Here is a 27,686-nt window from a genome sequence, read left to right on the forward strand (position 1 = left end):
TATCTGTATCGGACTTGGTTCAAAAATGCTATCAGATGTTTATTTGCGCGAGGCACTTAAGAGAAGCTGTCTTATTGCCAATTTGTTTGGATGATCGATGGAAAGATAAACGAAGAGAAATTCTACAATATATTTCGATTTTCTACAAACAACATTATAAATCTACGTGATGAAGTCAATTGTCGTGCCATCTTCTTCCTATGACTATGTCAAGTACGTCTTTTTGGTATTGGCTAGGAAATTTATACTGAAACAATGATAATGAAGAATTTCGTTGTTATTTGGTTAGTTAACTTACTACAACACCTACAATCCTAGGTTTTGTCGACTGTTTTGTGGAATTTATTTTAGATGTCGTAATTCTTGGTTCAACTACTAGGATTTTATTATTTTTATGTTCTTTCCCATAGTTACTGGTCTTGTCTTTTTCTTCTATGATCGTAGACTCTATGATTTCGAAGTGTTGTCCCGTCACAACTTTCCTCTGTGTGTTCAGCATTTGCTCCCATATTTTCAAGTAGTTGAAATGATCCAACGTGATTTTTCTGTGGTTCTTGACCATAGATCTCCTCCTGATGACTTCGGGGTTCGAACCGACCTCGTTTCCGTCCATGAATGACCTCATGAAATTCTATGACTAACCTCACTTGGTGCGCACGGAAAGCGATCTGGGCATATCGCGATCGAATTAACGTGTACGTGATGGATTATAGCGTGGAAGTTTCGATGGAAAATCTAATCTATTCGTCCGATTAACGATTCCATGTTTATTCTTCGTATCTATATCATTTCGTACACGAAGAATAAATAATGACGAATGTGTCGAACGCCATATCGATTTTTTTTAATGATGGAAACCTTCACGCTGTGTGCGTGATGGATGAAATCGTGTTTTTTTTTTGGAAAATTTCCCTTTGGAATGGTGCAGCGGTTGGCAGATCACGAACGTGGGTCGGTATTTTAATCTCTATGCAAACTTGGCAGCCGTATTATCTTCTCTTATTTATTTTCGGTAATGATAATTAAGAGGAAAGTGATTAATCACAACTGATATACCTGGTGATCCAGGTCTTCACGCTCAGATCTTTCAGATGGTCATCTAGGAATGGTATTTGCAGGTCTTCATGTATCCGTACGTTGCTGACAAACCATGGTGCATTTACGGCTCGTCTCAGGATCGTATTTTGCGCGTCTCTGCAGATGCGTCTTTGCGGCGTATCCTCGAGCCGGGCATGCGTAAGACATGATTTAAAAAAAAGAAGTTGGAAAGAGACGTTTTGCTGCTTTTGCAAAGTAGCGGTTGCAACGCTGCCGCTGCTGTCTTTCCCTTCGTCACCGCTGATGTGACGTGTTGGTTCCAAGTGAGCTTCTTGTCAAGTATCACTCTCAGTTTTTCCATTCGATCCTCCTACCGAACATTACGACGTGTTCGACAAGATCTTTTTCCTTTCGGCTAAAAAGAACAGCTTTGCTCTTCTCAGGGTATCCTTTATTCACAGGCTGAAAATGCAGAAACTCATGTAGGTATTATTGTCAATCGAGATCTTAAACTGAGCCCACCCATCCAGATACTGAACCACGCCTACCGCTGGTTTGGTCAGTTGGGAAATGAGCACCTTGACGGTCACCCAGCCAGATACTGACCACGCCCAACGCTGGTTTGGTCATTTGGGAAATGAGAAATTAAACGGTCGCCCATCCAGATACTGACCACGCCCACCACTGTGGTCTTAAACTGAGCCCACCCATCCAGATGCTGAACCACGCCTATCGCTGGTTTGATCATTTGGGAAATGAGAAACTTAACGGTCGCCCATCCAGAAACTGACCACGCCCACCGGTGTGGTCTTAAACTGAGCCCACCCATCCAGATGCTGAACCACGCCTATCGCTGGTTTGGTCATTTGGGTAATGAGAAACTTAACGGTCGCCCATCCAGATACTGACCACGCTCACCGGTGTGGTCTTAAACTGAGCCCACCCATCCAGATGCTGAACCACGCCTATCACTGGTTTGGTCATTTGGGAAATGAGAAACTTAACGGTCGCCAATCCAGATACTGACCACGCCCACTGGTGTGGTCTTAAACTGAGCCCACCCATCCAGATGCTGAACCACGCCTATCGCTGGTTTGGTCATTTGGGAAATGAGAAACTTAACGGTCGCCCATCCAGAAACTGACCACGCCCACCGGTGTGGTCTTAAACTGAGCCCACCCATCCAGATGCTGAACCACGCCTATCACTGGTTTGGTCATTTGGGAAATGAGAAACTTAACGGTCGCCCATCCAGATACTGACCACGCCCACCGGTGTGGTCTTAAACTGAGCCCACCCATCCAGATGCTGAACCACGCCTATCACTGGTTTGGTCATTTGGGAAATGAGAAACTTAACGGTCGCCCATCCAGATTCTGACCACGCCCACCGCTGTGGTCTTAAACTGAGCCCACCCATCCAGATACTGAACCACGCCTATCGCTGGTTTGGTCATTTGGGAAATGAGAAACTTAACGGTCGCCCATTCAGAAACTGACCACGCCCACCGGTGTGGTCCTAAACTGAGCCCACCCATCCAGATACTGAACCACGCCTATCGCTGGTTTGGTCATTTGGGAAATGAGAAACTTAACGGTCGCCCATCCAGAAACTGACCACGCCCACCGCTGTGGTCTTAAACTGAGCCCACCCATCCAGATTCTGAACCACGCCTATCGCTGGTTTGGTCATTTGGGAAATGAGAAACTTAACGGTCGCCCATCCAGAAACTGACCACGCCCACCGGTGTGGTCCTAAACTGAGCCCACCCATCCAGATGCTGAACCACGCCTATCACTGGTTTGGTCATTTGGGAAATGAGAAACTTAACGGTCGCCCATCCAGATACTAACCACGCCCACCGCTGTGGTCTTAAACTGAGCCCACCCATCCAGATGCTGAACCACGCCTATCGCTGGTTTGGTCATTTGGGTAATGAGAAACTTAACGGTCGCCCATCCAGATACTGACCACGCCCACCGGTGTGGTCTTAAACTGAGCCCACCCATCCAGATGCTGAACCACGCCTATCACTGGTTTGGTCATTTGGGAAATGAGAAACTTAACGGTCGCCAATCCAGATACTGACCACGCCCACCGGTGTGGTCTTAAACTGAGCCCACCCATCCAGATGCTGAACAACGCCTATCGCTGGTTTGGTCATTTGGGAAATGAGAAACTTAACGGTCGCCCATCCAGATACTGACCACGCCCACCGGTGTGGTCTTAAACTGAGCCCACCCATCCAGATGCTGAACCACGCCTACCGCTGGTTTGGTCATTTGGGAAATGAGAAACTTAACGGTCGCCCATCCATATACTGACCACGCCCAACGCTGGTTTGGTCATTTGGGAAATGAGAAACTTAACGGTCGCCCATCCAGATACTGACCACGCCCACCGCTGTGGTCTTAAACTGAGCCCACCCATCCAGATGCTGAACCACGCCTACCGCTGGTTTGGTCATTTGGTAAATGAGAAACTTAACCGTCGCCCATCCAGATACTGACCCCGCCCACCGCGGGTTTGGTCATTTGGGAAATGAGAAACATCCAGATACTGACCACGCCCATCGCTGGTTTGGTCATTTGGGAAATGAGAAACTTAACGGTAATCCATCCAGATGTTGTTCTCGTCCAATGCTGGTCTTTTAGGAGACGAGAAAACTCGAGTTGCGATCACCCATCCATATACCGACCTCGACCGACGCTGGTCTTTCAGGAAGCTATAAATACATCTGTTTTACCCAACTGAAACTTAAAAATGAAGAAATAGAACATCGAGTTCTCCCCCCGGTGTTCTTGGAGGCCCGCAGCCCGTGGAGAAAACGCCGCAATCACAGAGTCGGCAAACTTCGAAACTACCGCCTTGGGGGACCGCAGCGATAAATCAAATGAGCATAAATGTTTGCAACAATTCGGTCGGTTAATCGGGCCATAAGTGGGAGATTTATGCGCCTCCAAGTCCCCAAAAGTGAAAGAAGGCACGAACCGTGCCATGTCGTCTAGGGCATTTATCTACGGCCGATCAAACTTAGTTATTTAGTCAGGGCCGTTAACAGCACGTTAGGATAAAAACTGATCGTGTCGTTCAAGACTTAATTATGCAGCACGTAACTTAAAAGCCGGAGGAGCCAAGTTTGAGGTTATAATGGCTATATAAAGTTGGAGTTTTTTTTTTCAGGGAGGGTGTGAAAATGTTGAATTATTCGAGATTAAGTGGTGGTAAAACTGGAATGGCGTTTTATTATTAATTCCATCGGAGTAATCGGGATTTAAAGTAGTTTGTTAACTAACTGCTACTTTGAAGATATGGATTTTACACAATTTTTTTCCGATGTCCGATGTGAATAGCTAGTGAACTAGTATTTTTTCATGAATTGAATGCGTAGAAAAGAGAACCATTTACACATTTTACATGCAATATTTTTCTTTTCTAGAAAACATTTATTGCGCGGTAAAAAGAATATACAGGGTTATTCAAAAGTCCAGGTTTTAATTTTATGAAGTGATGGTTCTAGTTAAAAATCCCCGATTCCTACTGAGATAGACCGTTGAACCCATTTTTTTTCATTTATTTTTATGAATTCTAAACGAGTGTAATAAAGCGTTGAAATTTTAGAGGATTTTTGAAACCAATTTTTTTTCATTTATTTTTATAAATTCTAAGCGAGTATTATTAAAAGTTTGAATTTAAGAGGATATTGTACTCAGAAAATTTTCATGCTTTTGCCGAGTGCCTACAAATACTTAGAGACGTAGTTTACGAGGGTATTGTGTCTTCATTCGCCCCCCACCTCTACGCCAATGAGGATAGGGGCTATTCAGAGTCCTTACCTCTTTTCACCGATTTTTTTTCACAAAAAAGGTACCTTTCATAAAACCCACTAGGAGGGAGAACATTTATCGAGAAAAATGACCGAAAAGTTATCAAGACACCAATATTTGGTTTACAGTAATCCACACTTTTCATTCAATATCCTTTTTTGCAGCATATAAAATGTTTTCTTTGAAACTACTTGTGTCGCGATGACATCGAAGTCATTTATCTCGAAAACGGTACGTTGATTCTATGAAGGGTACTTTTTGTGAAACAAAGGCGGTAAAATGACGAAATGACTCTAAATAGTCCCTATCCCTGAAGACTGAAGACACAAAACCCAGAAAGCTAAGCCACTGGGGCATTTTAGGTACTCATTAAAAACATGAATATATTGGAAATCCTCTGAGTACAATATTCTTCAAAATCCACCCGCTCATTATCTCAACTCATTTAGAATTTAAAAAAATAATGGAATAAAAAATTGAGTTCAACAGCCTATACCTATCTCAGAAGGGATAGAAGATTTTCAACTAGAACCATGACTTAACAAAATTAAGACGTGAACTTTTGAATTTTTCATGAAAATTTACAAATTGAAGGAAAAAAAATATGAAAAATACGCTTTTTCTTCATGATTTGGGAGCTTGTTCGTTCAAACACCACTATCACGATGTATCTAGCTGAATTCCTCAGTTCAACCTTCACCCAAAGCACACATTCGCAGATAAACAAAAGAAAACGGCACCTTGAATGAAATAGATAAGTGAGCTTCAGTATTTGTCGAACATCTCCCGTAACTTGGACTTACTCACCTGCAATAAAATATAGGTAGGCAAACAAATTCAGTGAACCAATTTGTTATCGTCTTTATCAAACCTTATCTGTATCGTTCATGGCATTCTTTCGATTGTGATTCATTTGCAACATCGTCGGATCTCAGTTTTTGTGTTGTTCTGATTAATAATAACAAGTGTTTTGAAAATAGAAATAGTAAGTACTTTTTTTTTCCTATTTTACTACAAGTATTGTGAGAAAATGATCCTACTATTTCCTTATTATCATTCTAACCTTTCTTCACAGAAAAATACCCAATTTTTATTCTCCGTATTTACTTTTCAGGTGGAATGGGTGGTTCCAACTCGAAAAAACCGGAAATCACCATCCAGGCCATCCGATCTAACACTCAAGAAATAAGAACAAGTCTGAGAAAAAAGCAGGTGCCACTACAGAGCAAAGAAAACCTTCACCAAGCTCTAGTCAACAACTCTAAAGAACTGAACAACTTGAGGGCCACTAAATCGAAGAAGAAGCAATTGGAGATCGACCAAATCCAGAAACTTGTAAGAGATGTTAACGAAGAACTCTTGGAATACAACGATGATTGCTTGGATAAAAACGCTGACGAATCAAACTCTTTTATACACGTAGGAGGGGAACAGTTGAAAAACCACAAGAAGAAATCGTTAGAGGCTCCACCAGGAAGGAGAATAAGTGCTAAAATTCAACCCAAATTGAAGCGCCCTTTGAATATAAGTGAGATTGAACAAAAACTGGTGAAAGTAAAAGAAAATGTCGCATCTGGTCTCAAGAATGAAGACGTACAACTGTTACAGTTGCAAAAACAAATTATCGAAGATCTGTCAACTTCTTTGGAACTTCTCAATATACCGCAAACTTCATCATCATATTCTAAAAAGTTGAATTTGGAAAAAGAACTCAGAAGATTCTACCAGAAAATCATTCGAAGGGAAAAGAATAAAAATAAACCCGACACAGTAAAAAGTGAAGACGGTACAGACAATACAGACTCTAGTGGATTGAAATTGAGAAATATCGAAATAATGTTAGAAGATATACACGACATACTCCAAAATACAGTAAAAGGTGATAACCGTGGAAACCTTAAAGAAATAAATGAAGAACTGGTAAACATTGAAAAACAATTGGACAAAATCAATGATACGAACGACACCAATGGATCTAAAACCTTATTGATGAAGAAAGTTATACAATCTGAAGAATTCATCAAAGAAATAGAGAAGAAGAAAGAAATGAACGATCTGGATGAGATAATGGACGAAATCGACAAGCTCAAAACAGAGATACAAATACAGAAAGAAACGAACAAAGGAAAAGTCATACAAGAAATAGAAACGAAAGGGAGAAAGTTAAAAAATTTGAACATCAAATACGGCGAGAACATGAAGTTCAGAGAGGACTACTTGGACGAATTAGATAAATTTTTAGAGAGAATAAAACCTAGTAACTACAGTGTAGTTCTGAGGAAGAAACAACTCAAGATGAGCAAATCCGTGGAAGATCTAATTCATCTGCAGGACGAATGGACCAGTCTGCAGAACAATATGTCCCTTACAAAAACCGACGATGTGAAAAAAGTTAACGATCTATTGGAGAAATTCGAAGAATCAATTAGAGCCAAAAGGAAAAGCCTGGTCAATATGATGGGGAAAACTGATCCAGAGCCGAACAGGAGGAAATCAGCGGAAGTCATAAGAACTAGTGCGAAAATTTACGATCTCCCGAAACTGGAAACGACAAAATCCAAAGAGAACATACCGAAAGCTACCAAACAAGATTCGACCCCTATAAAATACGGTTCTATCGAATATGCCCTAGGGGAAATCTCGAAAATATCTGACAGAGTGGAAGAAATAGGAAAGGAGGTCATATCCTTCGATGGGACAACGGAAAATTTAGAATTCAACTTTTTCATGGCTGCTTTGATGGACAAACAAACCGTATTGAAGGGGTTGAAACATAGAGCCAGTTGGAATCAAGTTGATGCTTTCAAAAAGGATGTGCTGGAAAAGATTGACTTTTACCAGGAGTATTTGAGGTATAAACTCAATCAGAATGTATCAGAAGAGAAGCTACGAAAAGCACTGGATAATATTGAAGGGAAAATAAAAAGATTCACTGGTTCCTTCCAAGGTGTTCACTATAACAACCTAGAAGTAGACCTAACAAATTGTCAGAAAGATGTAACGCAGATAGATAACAAGGAGAAAAACGAGGGTTTGAAAAATAGAATAAACTACTTAAAGAAAATGTTAAAAGAGAAATCTCAAATGGAAAGATATTTAATTGAGGAGGAGAATTTAACAGACACGAAGAAAATTTTATCAGAAAACAAAGAATACCTACGAATATTGAGAGAAAACATAGAAAATTCATCCAGTTTGGATGTGAATCAATGTGCAATAATTGATGAATGTTTGATGTCGAAAAGTTTCGAGCTGATCAATTTGAACGTGAGAAATGATACTCCCACCTTTATTGAATTGAAGAAACTGTTGGAAGAGATTGATTACTGTAAAAAGTTAGTCAAATCAAAACTTAGAACCAGAGAAGAAATGCAGAAGGATATAGAAAACAACTTGGATGAACTTCAAATGGAAATATCTTTTTTCGAAGGCTTACCACACGATGAGACTTACAATGAGCTCTTAAAACAATTGGGAGATCTGGAACTGAAGTTGTGCGGCATAAGAGGAACAGACGAATCTTCAGAAAAAAACTTGGAGATCTCCCTCAGGATAAACGTCCTGAAGAATAGACTGGAGAAGTTGTCTCTGGTTAGCGAGAAGATCCTTCAAGTTGAAAAACGTGTAAGGGAAATTTTAGAGATCGTTTCCAACGGAGTACCAGACGAAGATTACGATAGGATAGACGAAGAACTGATAAACACCAAGATTGAAGTGGAAAAATTAGAAGTGAGTGAGAAGTTGAGCTATAGGAAGATAACCTGCTTGAGCTACATAGAGTATTTGTTGAAAAAAATGAACGAAAAGCCGAACAGAGGTAATGCTCAAGTTTCCAGCAGTGTTTTGGTATAAAGGAGGGAGAAGATTTCGAATGGACATCCTGTATATGAGAATATTAAAAGACGATTATAATTATGTATTAATTATTATTGATAAGTTGATCTATGTAATCTAAGTAAAGAATAATAAAGCTGATATCTTTTGTATATGTTACGAGAATTATTAATATGATATTTGGTATGCTCTATTGAATATTGCAAGTTTCAGTGACATAGAGTAATTAACATAGATAGAGAGAGTATAGTACTATATATAATTTTTATATGTCCCCAACATGGTTAGATTACGTTGTCGTTTTGTGATATATTTTCACATCCACAATTTCACTACATCATTATAAATGTATATTATATTGAATGAAATATATTTATTTGAGTGATTCTCAATCAAATATGCAAATTTGAATATTGGTAATCCGATATTTTTCCTAATTGTCGAATTTATAGTATGCAGAATATTTATTATTTTCTGTATCTACCTGCTGAAATCCAAGGTTTGGCAACTATTGCTCTCCTATTATCATTCGTTGTTTCACGTCGTTTGGCTGGCTTGAAGTTTGTTTTCTGAATTTCTGATATATTTAGGTATTCATCTCATTATAGTTTGATTTGATATGAAACGTTGATTCACTATGGGACATAAGAAGGGAGTTCTTTGTGGAGAAATGTGCGAATTGAGTGGAATATCGTATCACTGATATGTTTTTATTTTCGCGCACTTCATGTCAATTTTGACAGTTCATGTTGGAGACAAAATTTGCTTACTGACAATGACATAAGCTCCCTCTATCTATATTTATTACTCTGAGGGTTGTTGTAATCTACTAGGACTTACTGGCATATAAACAACTCCAAAGTTATGCATGAACGTTAGTTTTGTGTCTCATCATGCACCAAAAGAACTAGCTTCTTCAGATTTCGAATGGTGAATATGAATAGTTTTTCAAAACAACTAAAAAAGCAAAATTAAGTAATCAATCGCTAAAACTACCACTGCGTGACCTCTGAGACAACCACCACTGAAATCAACCCTCGAAAAAAACAGCGTCAAGGTAAACATTCCCTTTATCTGTATATGTCACGATGTCTGCCCCATAAATTTCCATCTGACATTATTTGGGAGCGCCCCATAAACATCAAATAGTCATTTCTAGGAAAGATCACATGATAAAACGGACGTGACCTTTGCTTGTAAGAGCACAAGCTCTGATCGATGTGTTTTCCGTTTCTGCAGGGGTAAGTTGGGGGGAGAGGGGGGGAGAATTTCCCGAGGTGTTCCCGAATAATCCGACGAAACTCGGCTATGCGAATCCTCCCCGGGAATGGGACGTCCCGAGGGAACACAGCCAAGAAATCGCGGGTTATTGGATGTTCTTCATAAGCGAGTGCCTTTGTGGTGGCATTTTTTTGTTTGTTTCTAGAACGTGACTTCGAGAATATAATCCTTGGAAAATAAATTTCGAAAGCTACCAATGTTATATTATTTCGTTTTCAGAGCGAAAATTTGAAGGGTCTTTGTACTTAATAAAGCACCACAAATACAGATATTTGGATGACGAATTTTAATTGTTGTTTTATTCCCTAATTGAAATTTTCCGAGGAGATCGTCTAAGGCACTGACAAATCTGGCAACCGCTATAGAAACCTTGGTATTTGACTTGCTCAGAAGTGTGCTGTCTAGATTAGCCTGCTCTAGACTTTTGCACAGATCAGATATTTCCTTGTTCACTTTGTAAAGACTGCAAATTTCATCTTGCAATTATCTTGCAGAAATCCTTCACTCAATAACTCATGGTCCTTATCAATAAAAGCAAGTTTTTTCTTCAATATTCGACTTTATTTGAGAACATTAGCTCCTCTAACTTTTAAAACCTTTTCTGTAGAAAGATTCGGCTTTGCTTTCGAAATAGGCTTCAACCTCGGCAATCACTTCTTCATTAGAGCCAAATTTCTTTCTCTAGAGCATTCTTTTGAGGTCTGCGAAAAGGTAGTATTCACAGGGAACCGGATCTGGTGAATAAGCTGCACGATTAAGCATTTGGAAGTGCAATTCGTTCAATATGACCATGGTTTTCATCGTTTTATGACAAGGAACATTGTCTTGGTGAAAGAGAATTTTTTTCTTTTGCATTTGAGACCGAATTTTCCTTATTTCTGCTCTCAATTGATCCAAAAATGTTACTTGGTATTCAATGTTGATGATTTTATCTTTGTGAAGATAAAAGTAACTTCTGTACCGCATGTGCCACTCGGCAGATGTAATCTACAGACTCTGCAAATCGGAAATGGAAACATACTGTGCAAATTTCAAGATCTGCTCAGCCTAAGAAGCACTCATCTGTTCAAGTCAATTTCTTCATTCTAACAAGGTGTAAGCAAAGACTTTCATTGACGTTTTTAGGTTTGCACATATGGCAGGAAGTTTTGAGCAAGTTGAAGAGCACGAGATCAAACTGAGCGCACTAGGAATCGTCTGTTTTCTAGTTAATGAATCCTACATTTATTCTAAACAAATTCTACCAAATCAAAGCTGGAAATCCCCAGGGTGCAGTTCTGGTCCCTCCTTTTTATCGGTGGTAGATTTTCCATCTTAGTAGATCCCACTCAAACTTTACTGACATTTTAGTCGACCCAATAGAATCCAACACCCTTTTCATGCGTGTAATCCCATTTCCACAGAGAGGACCTTCACGGGATTTTAACTATTAACCGCAGTTCCCCCCAATTCAATTATGGAGGACTGCGTGCAGGGCCGGCCATAAATTCATGAATATTCCGATTCGATTGACTCCCCTAATGCCCGTAAACGGATACAGCGTAACGGAGGAAAAGCCGGAAAATGATCGTATTGAAAATCGGCTTTATACACGGAACGCATCGGCGTTATTGGAGACTCGGCATAACGGTGGAGGGGGTCGGTATTTCGATTATGGGAGGTTTTGGGGGTGTGATGTAGGGGTGCGATTCTCGCATTCCTGGACGGATCAGACGGTCTGAGCTTGCTTGGTCTTTGTGAAAAACTCCAAACGGAGGGTGTCGCCTTTATCGCAAACTGGACGATATTGTTCTTCGCTGGAATGGATTTGCACTATGGAGGTTTTGGAGTTGGCAAGTCGGGGAGGTGTTGGAAAGTGAGGGTGGTTTGACTAGGGTGAAATCGATTAAATTCTCGACGACATGAAAGGGTGAGGAATTTTTGGATGAATATAGAGGATTTTCCTCAATTGGAGATACATATAAAGTAACAGATTTCCCGGATTTGAGTCTTTTCAAGAGAAAAAGTTCTATAGATTATCTTTAAGGAGCAACCCCAAGAAATTCTGTCTCATGTTCTCTCCATTGACAAACATTCTCTGAATTGTTGGTATTTTTGTGGGTGCTGCATCCCCAAAGCCCTCTTCCTCTAGCTGCGCTAGTGAGTCGGATTTGGGCAATAATATAACTTTCTAGATGAACACTCAGAAGACTCACAAGGAAAAATCTCTGCGAATTATCGTCGTCCTATACCAAGAAGTTGTTGACACTGCCACAAGCTGACGAGGTATATATATATATTCTTTTGAGAAAGAGCAATACAAAATATTAATTTCAAACAATCAAGTATATGTGTCGATGAATCTCAGTATTAGCAGAGGAAATGTAACGGGGCATCATACATTTCAACGTATGATACAAGAGAACAGATAAAAACCTCAGCAAAAACTCTGTCTCCCCGTATCGGTGTAGTGACTGGTACTATATCGAATGGGTGAGGTACCAAATAAAATGTGTAGGTTATGTGGATAAGAGAAGGGAACGGCCGTATCTGTTTGAATGACAGGGATTCCAAATAGGGATTCATGACTTTGCTTTATTTTCAAGCTACTTGGCTTGAGCTTGACTTGATTTCAAGTCAAACACTTTTATTTATTAAACTCATTGTATGAAAGAATCAACTTTTTGAAATAGAAACATAACTCAAGTCACTGTACCCAAATCAAAACAAAATAAAAATAATAAGAAATTGAGTCTCTAATATCGAGAAACCTCCAGGTTTTGTTTGATTTCATATATTTCCATCCAGGATCTAAGATACATGAGGCATCTTATAGATTTGTCGCCAAACCTTTGGCGGTTTTTTGTTACTGTTAGAGCAGCTCTGGAAAATTATCTTCCAACAGGAGATGAACATGCTGGCCTTAATAAAAAATCCTTGGCCATTTTGGCCAAGGTTGGAAAGATATTTCTGAAACTACCGAAATCTACCAATAGATTTCATAGAAATGTAAGAAAACTATAAATAAAATCACACTGGGGAATGCTTCAGTCTCTCGGCGCTCGAGGAATCCCCCTATTTGGTCTAAGCGCGCACGAGATTGGAGAAATATATGCCGTGCGACGCATGCATATCAAACTCAAGTAATATCAAGTAGCTTGATATCAAGTCAAGCAATAAATATATAAAATCAAGGCAAGTCAAGCTCAAGTATGTAATTTTTCACGAGCTTGATTTTCAAGTCAAGTAGTTGGTTAAAATGTCAAGCTACTTGACTTGACGAGTCCCTAGAAGTAACCCCAAGAAATTCTTTCCATATTGAGGTTGCCGATCGAAGCAACAAATGATGCAACAAAAATCCATCAGAGAGTTGTTCTTTCCATTGACAAACTTTCTCTGAAGCACCCCTCCCCCTAGCTGCGCTAGTGTTTTCTCTAGCTCTATGGAGGAGCAAGTCAGATTTAAGCAAGCTAAATAATATGTGAAGCTATTGAGACTGATTCAAGCCGATGAGGTACTGTGTCGAATAGATGGGATACCAAATGAAATTTGTGAGTTACGTGAATAAGAGAAGGATTCTGTCTAAAAAGCGCACATCTTGATAATCTACATAATCATGGAATATCTCTTGGGACTTACTGAGTAGGATATAAGAAAGAAACATGAAAAGTGGTCGAACTTGATACTAACCCAAAAAATAATTGAGTGGTTTCCTACAGAAAGCCATGTTTCCAAACTCCAATTGATACAACATTTATTTGCTCGACTCAATGAAAAACCGGAGAATCCATTATTGCCACGTTGAATGTTATTGAACTTCTGTAAAAGATAGCTACGTAAGTACAGAAGCCCTCAAAAACAACAGTAAATATTATTTTTCTGTCGTCTTCCGGATGTGAACGAATATCAATATAACTACCCCAAACTCGACATCCCCACCCCCTCCCAACGCTGAACAGAATAAAACCGGATATTTTCGAAGGCATCGACCCTAATCTGTTTATTCGTCGGAAACAGCCAAAGGTTAACGATCCGCATGATCGTGAAGACCCACAGGTTAGGGAACGATGGAAATTTATATGTCCTCCGATAGGCAGGAGGCGAATAACAATCCTTCCAGGGCTTCCCTTCGCGTTATCGTGGAGGAAAAACGATCGGAAATGGTAAAAATACGCGAATGCGACAAATCCGACTTCCATTATCGGCAAAGTCCGTATGGAGAACGCCCAGATGGGCGTCTGCAACTGGATACGTTCGCCCGGAGTGAAAGCTCGATTTATCAGGTGCGAGGAAAACTGTAATTTACGTGAAAAGGTCGTTTTTCTCTATATACGGAGTTCTCGCTGAATTATTCTTGGAACTCTCTATTGGATGCAATGCTTTCTCGCAGATTTATTGTGGTATTGTGGGAGGATGTCGTGGGTAGAGTCTTCAATTTATTTCGTTGGATGTAACTCGTAAAAGAAACTGCAGAAGACAGACGTATTGTGGGTTATTCAACCTTATCGTTGTAGGATCTCTCTTAATTGAAAGAGAGTTGAAGATCTAGATTACTTTTATGATTACTCTTACAAGCTAGAAAATAAATATGAAACTTTATAGACAGCAACTTCTCTGAACTCCAATTGGAAACACATTACCAAATGATGATATTCGGACTGTACTGGAAGATGTCTGATATAGAAAACTTTATAATTGATCAATCTTCCAATGAAAAATACACCTCTGTGAAATATTGGTCAAATCACTCGAATCGTAAATAAGAACAGAAAAAGAAATGCAGAAGGATATCGAAAGCAACTTTAATAACCTCCAAATGGAAATATATTCCTTCAAAGGCTTGTCAAATAACGAGAACTACTTTGAAGTTTCTGGATAATTAGGAGACCTAGATCTGAAGCTGTGTGGTATAACAGACGAATCCTCAAAAAGAGTCTTCTTCAGGTTCCGCTGCTAAGGAGATTGGAAATCATACTGGAAATTATAAATTTGTTTCCTCAATGATGTTTCTCAGCAATGTATACTTTTCTCCTCTCATAAGATGTCCCAGGTGTTCGATTTTTCTTCTTTTAGAAAAAAAGGGACTGAAGGTTTCTATTGAGATACATTTCCTGAACTGGAGAAGTTATCTACGGCTAGCGAGAAGATTCTTCAAAGAAACGTTTAAGGAAAATACTGGAAGATAAGATTTCGATTGAATAGAGGAGGAATTGATAAACACCAATATCTGAGAAAAGAGATCAGAGGTGAGTGAGAAGTTGAGCCATGCTCAAAAGTTAAAGCAATGTTTATATTAGTATTGAAAAACTTCTAGAATAAACACCTCACATGATGAGGGAAGTGTAAGACAAAGGCAATGCTCTAGATTTCAGTTCTGTTTTTGTGTGAACAGATAGGGTAGAGATTACGTTGAGCTTGTTTTCGAGAAGGAACCCCTGGGTATAATGACAAGGACCATTAAAGAGGATTAGTTGAAAGTTTCAAAAGCTCTTGCTGACGTTCTGTTTCCATCCCACTAAAATTAGATGCATCCCCTTCCTCGATTCAGCATTCGATCAACATACAAAACCCTCCTAAAAGCTTCGACGTAAATTTTTTCGCGAATTCTGATTGATGTTTCGATTTCACAGCGAAACCACCAGAGGTACCGGATGCATTCGAATGCAGCCATATTACATCGTTACGGGAATGGATGAAATATGAAATCAGTTTGGATTAACCCGACGTGTCTGTCAACTGTCATGCGAGTTGACGGCTACGCGTTAAAATCGGTTTCATTCGATTGTGACGTCGGTGAACCCATTTGATGTTTTCGTGACGGGAAAATTTGACGAATTTGGTTTTTTGGGTCACGTAGATTTATCGTGTACCTACGCGTGTAGGTGTCAGTCGACAGCAGATGGGGTTTTCGACGTTTCCAACGGTTTGTTCGGGTTTTTAGAGGGTTTTATGTGCTATCAGAATTAAAACGAGTAGATGCAGATAACAATTTTTTATGGACAGAGCTATCAGAAGTAACTTAGTTTTGTTTTAGTTATTGGATGTCGGTTCTTTTTATATTTCGGATAAATAACTAAGTAGAATCTTAGATACTTATCAAAAAGAACTGTAAAATGAGTATCTTAGAGTCAAGAAGATAACCTTTGAATATGGCCTAATATGTTTCCCACTTCAAATGTAGTATATTACGATCATCTGAAAAGTAATTAAAGATAAATATTTTGAGTCTTAATATTTTAAAAAAGTAACAAACGGGTGTTTTTTTTCGAGGTATATAACTTCAAGTTGGCATTACTGTTCAAGATGGCGACCGATTTAACAGCTGTCAAGTAATTTATTCTCAGTTTGGCAACAAACAAAACTGCCGCATTTGAAGTGAAGCTAATCCTCAAGTATATGTCGAAACATCGTTACATCCAAAAAAACTGAATGTTTGGTGCGCTTTATGGGCTGGTGGAATCATTGGTCCGTACTTCTTCAAAAACGATGATGGCCAGAACGTTACAGTCAATGGTGATCGGTATAGGGCCATGATTACTAACTTTTCATTCCTGAATTGAACAACCATGATGTCCAGGAGCTGTGGTTCCAACAAGACGGCGCAACATGTCACACAGCTCGTGCCACAATCGATTTATTGAAAGACACGTTTGGTGACCGCCTAATTTCACGTTTTGGACCTGTGAATTGGCCTCCAAGATCTTGTGATTTAACACCACAAATGTTGGAAAAAGTCATCGAAAATTGGACGTCCAGATTGGACTACATCCGAGCCAGCCGTGGCGGTCATATGCCAGAAATCATATTAAAAATGTAATGCCACAAGATTATCTTGCGGATAAATGAAATTCATGTCAATCGAATAATCCATCGTTGTTTTATTGCAATTTAAAGTTCTATATCTCTAAAAAAACACCCTTTACTCAGATACCCAAATTAACCTTTACTTCTTCAGAATCTAACTGTTGCAACTAGATACTTCTCAAAAGCATCTTCAATATCTCCTCTCAAAAAAAAATGTCAATTACAAAACATCATTTAAAATAAACACCAAGTTATGATAAACTTGGAAAAAGTCTAGCCTCCTCTGGACTTTAGGTTGACTCTGGACTGATTTTTATCGGCGATGGAATAGAGTGGGAAGATCATCAGTCCCTAGTGCTGAGATACGGCAAACAGTTAATAATCTCGCCGGTGACAAGATCGTCTCTTATAACGTCTATAAAATCCTGTGAAAGATGACTTGCACAACTTTCCCCCAACGTATTTATCGCCATGATTGTACAGCCAGTTAAGTGAGTCATAAGTCATAAATCCCCGAAAAATTTTTCAGTGATTGATGCTGAGGCTGATACCGGAGAAGTTTAACGATCCCTTCGGGGATTTTGGGGGATTTTTCTCAAATATAAAGAGTATCTATCCATAGAGTAATAATCATGGATAGAGGGAGTATACGCAATTTTTACATGTTCCCAACATGGTAAGATTACGTTGTCGGATTGTGATATATTTTCAAATCCAAAATTTTACTATATCATTATGAATGTAAATTATATTGAATGAAATATATTTATTTGAGTGATTCCCGATTAAATATGCGAATTTGAATGTTTGGAATCCGATATTTTTCCTAATTGTCGAATTTATAATAAGCAGAATATTTATTATTTTCTGTATCTACCTGCTGGGTTTGGCAACTTTTGCTCTCTTAGTGTTATCGGTTGTTTCACGTCGTTTGGCGCGCTTGAAGTTTGTTTCCTGAATTTCTGATATATTGAAGTATATATGTCATTATATTTTGAGTTGATATGAAACGTTGATTCACTATGGGATATAAGAAGTGCGTTCTTTGTGGAGAAACTCGCGAATTGAATAAAATATCGTATCAATGATATGTTTTCATTTTCGCGCGCTTCATGTCAAATCTGATATTTCATGTTGGAGACAAAATTTGCTAACTTAATATGACATATGTTCCTTCTATCCATGTCTATTACTCTGAGGTTTGTATCATTGTCATTCAATTGGATTTCGTAATCATATTCTTCGAAGTGTGTGGAATTGTTTCATTCAGTGACAAAACTTGAAAATACTTTTGAATCGGGTGAATGTTTATTTTGATAACATTTGTACTCATTAAGCAAAATAACAACCACATATTCACACACATAAGTTCGCTATTGAAAATAACAAGGGAAAACTGATAACATCGTTCCTATTCATACTTCAACGAAGACTAAATTTAAGACAGCACGGCATGCTCTGCTCTGTAAGACAGCTGTCACTAGGTGGAACACCCTTTGTTTCAAGCTCGCAACTCACTTAAAATAACTACCAGAGAGGCCAAGTCCGCTGCAGAAGGTACAATTTGAAAACTGTCATGAATTTATCTCAAGTTACCACACGCGGCTTTATCAACCTTTTTGCTTGTATCAGCGTAATTGCACCCTCGGGATAACATCTAGGGAACACACTGGATGTAGGCGCGCAACTTACAACTTACGTTCTTTGGTGCCTTGAGATTCTTTTTGAAATGTGGAATTATTATTATATAGAATAATTTCTACACATTAATTATATCATGAAATATTTATGGGTGCCAAATGTGATCAGAGTTAGTTATCAATATTTCACCACTGAATTCTACTATCAAATTTTTGTTTTTTTCGAAAAATGTTTTTCGGTGGTCAACAGCCTTTCAAAGGTACGGCCCTCAGGATGGATTTCATTGATTTTCTTTTTAGTGCCACTCTTTGCACAATTAAATTGATCATGTGTTCTTCAATACGAAAGATTCAATCCCAATCACAAGTAAATGAGGAGTTTAGAAGTTAACATGTTCAACTTGCAATATGAAATACATAGGAAAGTCTAGACGTTCATCCAAAACCAGATTTAACAAACATCGAACAGATTTTATCGAATATTTCCCTCCTGTCAAAAATTCTATGTATCTGGAGAACAATTATCGAAAATTACAGCGATAATTGCATTGTAGGAAGCGAAACTGCACTGCGATAATTGTTCTGTTCATAGATGCATAGTTTCTATGCATCTTACACAGTTCGAATCTATGGCAATTCCATTCTACATCAGTTTGACAAATAATGTAACAGTTCATTCGGGAAATATTCCCCCGAATTACACTCGTGCATCAAAATGACCGGATAATTTTGCATTCCAGCGTGTTTTCCTTGAAAAACTGCATTCGGTCATTTTCATTTTTGGAGAAAGAGCCCTCCACCTTCGGTGTCGGGCTCTTTCTCCAAAAATGAAAATGAACTCATGCAGTTTTTATGACAACACGCTGTCATGCAAAATTATCGGTAATTTTGATGCACTTGTGCAATTACTTACGAATATTTCCCTCCTGTCAAAAATTCTATGTATCTGGAGAACAATTATCGAAAATTACAGCGACTATTTCCCTCGTCGTAATTTGCACCAATCAGAAACGAGCAATTTTGAATTACAAATGGTTTCTAGGTGGAAAAACTGTTTGGCAGGACCTGTCAGCAGTTTATTCGCGTTTACCCGCGGCAAAACTTGACAGTTGTTGTCACCAAAAATTACAATACATTTGAAAACAAACGTAATTATTATTTCCAAGGACACCAGAATTAAACCTTATCTGCAAATGGATAATGAGCACTACTCCAACATCATAAACACCCTTAGAAGTGACGCCTCAGAACCTCCAGCTAAAAAGCAGAAAACAGAAGATCGCAGGATCTTCTGTTTTCTGCTTTTTAGCTGGAGGTTGAGTGAGAAGCGGGAGGAGTGACTGCAGAGTCACTCCTCCCGCTTCTCACTCAACAGATTACATTAATTATGTACCTACACCCCACATCTTCAATGAATCAACAAAAGTTTCAAACAATACCCCTACCGTGTACCAAAATTGCAATTTATATTTTAATTGTACCATAAATAATTAAATTTGTAGTATTTCGGATGAAATAAAATTGAGTATCTGTTTTTCAGTTTTCAAATTAATACCTATACATGCAGAATAATCTGTTACTCAGGAAATAGTCTTGTCAAATACCATTCGGGCATCTAATTTTTCCTGTGAAAAAAATCGAAAAAACACATTGCAAAGTAATATTTTTTGACAAAAAGCATTCGTGCAGGTGCAAAAATCCTCGTCTTCGACTCGGATTTTTGTTGCCACCAGCACTCATGCTTCTTGTCAAAATATTACTTAGCAACGTGTTTTTTCGATTCTTTTCGGAAAAATTAGATGCCCTTATGATATTACTTACGATAATTGCATTGTAGGAAGCGAAACTGCACTGCGATAATTGTTCTGTTCATAGATGCATAGTTTCTATGCATCTTACACAGTTCGAATCTATGGCAATTCCATTCTACATCAGTTTGACAAGTGATGTAACAGTTTATTCGGGAAATATTCCCCCGAATTACACTCGTGCATCAAAATGACCGGATAATTCCGCATTCCAGCGTGTTTTCCTTGAAAAACTGCATTCGGTCATTTTCATTTTTGGAGAAAGAGCCCTCCACCTTAGGTGTCGGGCTCTTTCTCCAAAAATGAAAATGAACTCATGCAGTTTTTATGACAACACGCTGTCATGCAAAATTATCGGTAATTTTGATGCACTTGTGCAATTACCTACGAAAATAAGCGATTCTACACCTTTGCAACACATGGCGTAGATAATGAATCATCTCTTCCTCGCATTTGACATTCTGAAAACATATGGAATCATGAGGCATCAGAATACTCAATTATTTAGAACTTATTGAAATTCATAAGCTAGTGAACAGAAATAGTTTCGAAATTATGAATGAACAAACAAAATAAGTGTGTTGTTCCAAAATATTCGACACGTTCAAATAATACTTGAAATTCTAGACATTTGCGTAACTTCCTTATCGAATTTTATAGCTTTTTTTTTGGTGTTTCTCATCACCTTTTGTTAATCTGGGTTGATATAAATACTCTGTACCACTTGTAGAACCTTCAGTGCCTGAATATGAAATTGAAATACATTTGAAAATTGGCGTTTACACAATGTAATCCTCAAATTGTTAATATCCAATTTTTGGTAGAAAAAACATAAAAAGTATAAAATTCCCAAAGGGCAAACGCTGAAGCACTTCAATATTTGACAAGTCTTTTCACAACCGAATCAAAACAATGTCACTTCTGATATACGCCTGCTCTTTTAACTGTCAGTTTTCCCCACAAGAACAAAGCTCTTGTTTAACAGATTTTTTTCCTTTGTAACCTCACATTTCCCAACCAAAAGCCTTGTTTTCACCAGAAAACAGCGCCAATCACTCACGGCCTAACGAAAAACAAACCCCAATCATCCTCAGCCGAACGCCTACTACGAAACTTTACCGTCAAAAAAAAAAATGAGGAAAACTCTTCATCTGGACCTCCATACATCCGACCACCAATTAAAATCGATTTGCCCGTCGACAGTTATCCGTATGGCGGGACATCGACAGCGGCGGCGACCCGGAAAACTCGACTTATCTTTTTTGCTGTGACTGTGCAACGTCGGAAAATCGAGATAGACGATGCAAATTGGAAGGGTGGGAGGGAAGAAGAGGAGGAGGGGTAGAGACAAACAATGCTTCGAATTACGGGGGTAACGTTTTTTAATTCACTTCGTTTTGTGTTTTACGAGGTCTGAAAGGCGGAGTATCAGAAGCAAATTAACGGAGATCGAATTTAAAGGCTTTGGGGCACTGCGGAGAAAGCAGGGGGGTAACGAGGAAATTTTTAACTCGTTTCTTGAGAGTTTTCGAAAGAGGAAACAGCAAAGAATGGTTCGACATACTTAAACGTTGAATTATACTTACAACTGACAAAGAAACTGCAACACCCAGAAGGAGCTGTTTCAATTTTAATTTTTTAATGGTAAAACATAGATAGTATAGCAAGGAGTAAATGATTGGATTTGGAGAAAAAATCGTGAAGGTTTTTTCATGTAAACAATTTTTGTTACTTAAATATTGTAGTCGTATTTTGCAAGTGTTTTAAATTTCACAACCAACCAGCTGTTCGAGGAGATCCAAAGTCGATGTTTAGTTGTTGTTAAAATGCCTAGAGTACGAGTACGCGGAATTTATGGCCAGCTCAGTGAATTTGAAAGAGGTCGAATTATTGATCTACGGGAGGCGGGGTTGTCATTTCGAGAAAGCGTTAACCGTACGAATAGAAATCCAACTTCTGTTATGAGATGTTGTCAAGCGTGGTTTGATAATGCACAAAATCGAAGAAAAGTAGGCACCGGACGTCGAAGGAGCACAAATGAAGTTCAAGATTGACGTCTGAGACTCAAGGCCATTAGAGACCGATTTGCGACAACTCGATCTTTGGCTGATGAGTGGTTAGGAGAACAAGGCCATTCTGCAACTGTCCGAACGGTTTACCGCCGGATAAGGTCTTTTGAACTGCAGCATTATCGACCCCATCTTGTGTTACCTCTGACGGTTGAGCATTGCCGGCAACGATAACAGTGGTGTGGAGAACGTCAACATTGGAATGTGGAATTGCATCAGGTCGTCTTTTCTGATGAACCCCGATTCTCCTTGGGTGCACATGATGGCCGAAGAAGGGTTAGACGACGTCGGGGAGAAAAATCTGAAGGTCAGTTTGATGTTGAGCGTTATGTACACCGAACAATAGGCGTTATGTTATGGGGTGCTATTGCACATGCAAGTAGGTCATCTTTAATCTTTATTCGAGATAACATAACAGCGCTGCGTTACCTTCAAGAAATAGTGGAGCCATATGTTCTCCCTTACCTTAACCGGCTCGAGAATCCAATATTTCAGCAAGATAATGCCCGACCTCATGTTGCCAGAGTTAGTTTAAACTTTTTCGAAGCGACACATGTGAATCTTTTCCTATGGCCCCATTGAATGATTGATACTTGTTTGCAATTCCTCCATTGATTAGAGATTTTAATGTCTTCATATTATTTGTTGCAGGTCTTCCATTTTATCGTGTTATCTTGTGTTATGGAGCCAGCAGAGTATTTAGAGGATGCAGGAAGTTCTTCAGTTCTTTTCCCAGAAGGTCGACCGATTCAAAATAAAATGAAAAAAACTATGCAGATTATACACAAAGGTAAGATTTACTATTATTCTCTTGATGAAACTCGAAATTGAATGTCATCCACTCCTTGGTTTTCAAATCGACAAAAAAAGCAGATACCAGCAAAGCTGTGAGTCACATTCGTCAGATGTCAGACACATTGTTTTGGCTAGGCTTTCTCAATCAATTTTTCAGATGACTCTCCTCTCTCAGGGAATTGTGGTGTTTCATCACAAGTCAACTGATGATGGAATCATAAGTATAGGAACTCAGTTTGGTCTGCCATATATACCTTCCTCTTCTTCATAGCGGAGCGTGGTGACTTTACCGCAGAACTTTTGGTTTTATATCCACAGCGGTACAGTTTTTCCGAGAATTACGCAACCTACAACGCCATCTCCCGAATTAGCAAAGAGCCACCACATTGTTTTTCCATTACCTAGTTCACAAACACTAACCAATCAAAATATAATTCCGAACACAGATTGTTCAGGAAATACTGATGTCATAATTTCTACGCTTCACGTCATAGATCTATTGATCATAGACGACGGGAAGGCTGCGTTCCGTATCAATTAGAGAGCCCACCGTAGTAGGCCCGTTGTCGAGTGGAGTCGTTGTCACGTTTATCGCCGATCTTCCGATGCGAAAAACAACCGTTCGACAGCAGGCATCGGGGTGCATTAACCCTGAACATCGATTAGCCAGGATACTCTGGATGGAGCGGCTGGATGCCGTGTCGGGAACGTTCCCGAATAGGAACTCGGTCCGATATGGGAAATGGAAACGGCAAAGGTGAAGCTGATTACCTGGAAACTCATTACCGGTACGTGCCGGAAGGGCGGGACGTGCAAACGTCAGTTTGAATTTTGACACAGAAATGATTCCATAATCGAATGGGAATTAATTTGTTAAGAGAACAATAATATCAATGTTGTGGTGATTATTTGGTAGTCCCAGGAGTTGCGTTTTACAGCAAAGTCAACTATGCAGATGAAGGGTGTATATCGCAGGTGTCACTGAGTGCCATGATGATAATTCCATGAGTAATCCAGTGGGATGAAAAAACACAATCTCTTGAGAGGCAGCGCACCAGAGTCCAGGTCATAATTTCATGAAGTGATAGGTTTATTGAAAATAAGGAGTTCTTTCCAGTAAAATTCTTTTCTATCTCGAAAACCTTCAGAAATACAGCCTGCTGAAGTCAATTCTTTTAATTGATTTTTATAATGGCGACTCGATTCCCTCGAAAACTACGCTACTGAAATATTTCAGGAACCCATAAAGTAACAACTGATAGAGGGAGTATACGCAATTTTTACATGTCCCCAACATGGTTAGGTTACGTTGTCGGATTGTGATATATTTTCAAATCAACAATTATACTATATCGTTATAAATGTCTATTATATTGAATGAAATATATTTATTTGAGTGATTCCCGTTTAAATATGCAAATTTGAATATTTGGAATCCGATATTTTTCGTAATTGTCGAATTTATAATAAGCAGAATATTTATTATTTTCTGTATCTACCTGCTGAAATCCAAGGTTTGGCAACTTTTGCTCTCCTAGTGTCATCGGTTGTTTCACGTCGTTTGGCTTGCTTGAGGTTTGTTTTTTGAATTTCAGATATATTTAGGTATTTATTTCAATATATTTTGAGTGGATGTGGAACGTTGATTCACTATGGGATATAAGAAGTGCGTTCTTTGTGGAGAAACTCGCGAATTGAGTGAAATATAGTATCACTGATATGTTTTCATTTCCGCGCGCTTCCTGTCAAATTTGATAGTTCATGTTGGGTTCAAAATTTGCTTACTAAAAATGACATATGCTTCCTCTATCTATGTTTATTACTCTGAGCAGGACCCAACAAAAACATAAAAATATTGGAATTACTCTGAGTACAATATCCTTCAAAATTCAAATCGTTATTATCCCAACTAGTTTATAATTTAATGAGAAAAAATGTAAGTTCGACAGCCTATATCTCCGAAGGGATTCGAGATAGAATAAAATTTCACTTGAAAAAATAGAAATATCATTCCTTGAAGTTGTGACCTGATATTTTGAATCGCTCTTTGTATTGTATTGCTGCACTTCGTACTTTGATAGCCCTTCGGCTTTTCATAATATGTTACTGATAGAATTCCAACACAATTTGTATCGCACCAAATGCGATATTTTGCAGAAGATTTTTCCGGCAATCTGGCCAATCCCGCCCACAGTAAACACCTGGCACACATTCCCATAAATTCCCTCGCAAATTGACGCAGAAAAACACTCAGTTAAGGTGCGGCGTTAACTCTCAGCTTGATTTAGAACCACCCACTCTGCAGGGAAAAAAAACTAGTCTCGCGATGAACTGGAAAAAAAACCTGTCCGGAATTCTACTTTAGCGCGGAAAAACCCGTGAAAAATTCATTTATCACTCTCGACTTTCACCTCTGGCCTAAATATGGCAGAATGTGTGTAGGTTGTTGAGAAAACGGGTTCGGGTACAAAATACAAACAACGTACGTATGGGGCCCATTTATTGCCGTGGGGTTGGCAGGTATTAAATTGCTGACTTGTCACGCGTTTCTAGTCAGATTGATTGTCGGAAACTGTTGGTAAACGTTCGAACGATTTGTGTTGGTATCGTCGGGAATTTTCGGTGAAGATTTACGATAATTTTCGTAAAATTTTCTATACATGACCCTTAAAAATTTTTTGAAAAATAAAAGTTCTTTCATGGGAATATTGTATCATTTTATTGATTGATTCGACTATGTAGATTACGAAAATGCTTGCAGTTGGGCGGTCAGTACATTATTTCATAAATTATAGGCAAAAATCTGAAACTTTCTAAGAAAAAATTGATAATTTTCCCGAAGCTGCCAATTCTTCTGGACATGGGCTACGCACTTGAAACTCCACTATGTTTTAGAGCGGAACTTGAAGTTTGAAAACGTTTTTATTTGAGGGGTCTGTGACGAATAATTCAGGAGATATAACGATTTTTAGAGGCAAATTCAATTTTTTCCCAAATTTCGAGTTCAAATTCCCCCAAAACCGGGAGCTCTACGAAGAATCGGTGAGCGATGCCATAATTTACGATCTCTGATTAGCCGAATTTCGATCTCACCTGAAAAATTTTTTGTCCAAAAATTTTCGTAAAATTTTCTATACCTGACCCTTAAAAATTTTTTGAAAAATAAAAGTTCTTTCATGGGAATATTGTATCATTTTATTGATTGATTCGACTATGTAGATTACGAAAATGCTTGCAGTTGGGCGGTCAGTACATTATTTCATAAATTATAGGCAAAAATCTGAAACTTTCTAAGAAAAAATTGATAATTTTCCCGAAGCTGCCACTTCTTCTGGACATGGGCTACGCACTTGAAACTCCACTATGTTTTAGAGCGGAACTTGAAGTTTGAAAACGTTTTTATTTGAGGGGTCTGTGACGAATAATTCAGGAGATATAACGATTTTTAGAGGCAAATTCAATTTTTTCCCAAATTTCGAGTTCAAATTCCCCCAAAACCGGGAGCTCTACGAAGAATCGGTGAGCGATGCCATAATTTACGATCTCTGATTAGCCGAATTTCGATCTCACCTGAAAAATTTTTTGTCCAAAAATTTTCGTAAAATTTTCTATACCTGACCCTTAAAAATTTTTTGAAAAATAAAAGTTCTTTCATGGGAATATTGTATCATTTTATTGATTGATTCGACTATGTAGATTACGAAAATGCTTGCAGTTGGGCGGTCAGTACATTATTTCATAAATTATAGGCAAAAATCTGAAACTTTCAAAGAAAAAATTGATAATTTTCCCGAAGCTGCCACTTCTTCTGGACATGGGCTACGCACTTGAAACTCCACTATGTTATAGAGCGGAACTTGAAGTTTGAAAACGTTTTTATTTGAGGGGTCTGTGACGAATAATTCAGGAGATATAAAGATTTTTAGAGGCAAATTCAATTTTTTCCGAAATTTCGAGTTCAAATTCCCCCAAAACCGGGAGCTCTACGAAGAATCGGTGAGCGATGCCATAATTTACGATCTCTGATTACCCGAATTTCGATCTCACCTGAAAAATTTTTTGTCCAAAAATTTTCGTAAAATTTTCTATACCTGACCCTTAAAAATTTTTTGAAAAATAAAAATTCTTTCATGGGAATATTGTATCATTTTATTGATTGATTCGACTATGTAGATTACGAAAATGCTTGCAGTTGGGCGGTCAGTACATTATTTCATAAATTATAGGCAAAAATCTGAAACTTTCAAAGAAAAAATTGATAATTTTCCCGAAGCTGCCACTTCTTCTGGACATGGGCTACGCACTTGAAACTCTACTATGTTTTAGAGCGGAACTTGAAGTTTGAAAACGTTTTTATTTGAGGGGTCTGTGACGAATAATTCAGGAGATATAACGATTTTTAGAGGCAAATTCAATTTTTTCCCAAATTTCGAGTTTAAATTCCCCCAAAACCGGGAGCTCTACGAAGAATCGGTGAGCGATGCCATAATTTACGATCTCTGATTAGCCGAATTTCGATCTCACCTGAAAAATTTTTTGTCCAAAAATTTTCGTAAAATTTTCTATACCTGACCCTTAAAAATTTTTTGAAAAATAAAAGTTCTTTCATGG

General features: G+C 38.5%; 2 protein-coding genes across 3 annotated transcripts in view; both read right to left on the bottom strand.

Annotated features, from left to right (window-relative positions):
* Positions 1-27,686, bottom strand: part of LOC123683318 (ankyrin repeat and fibronectin type-III domain-containing protein 1) — a 124,335-nt gene that overhangs the window by 78,342 nt on the left and 18,307 nt on the right. The gene's annotated exons all lie outside the window — the stretch shown is intronic.
* On the bottom strand, positions 117-730 carry LOC123683320. The gene is made up of 2 exons (XM_045622279.1): positions 299-730; positions 117-247 (listed from the first exon to the last, which is right to left on the bottom strand). The coding sequence occupies exons 1-2, from the start codon at positions 623-625 to the stop codon at positions 176-178; spliced, it is 399 nt and encodes a 132-aa protein (XP_045478235.1). The 5' UTR covers positions 626-730; the 3' UTR covers positions 117-175.

Source organism: Harmonia axyridis, chromosome 6 (assembly GCF_914767665.1).
Source record: "Harmonia axyridis chromosome 6, icHarAxyr1.1, whole genome shotgun sequence".
Taxonomy (NCBI): Eukaryota; Metazoa; Arthropoda; class Insecta; order Coleoptera; family Coccinellidae; genus Harmonia; species Harmonia axyridis.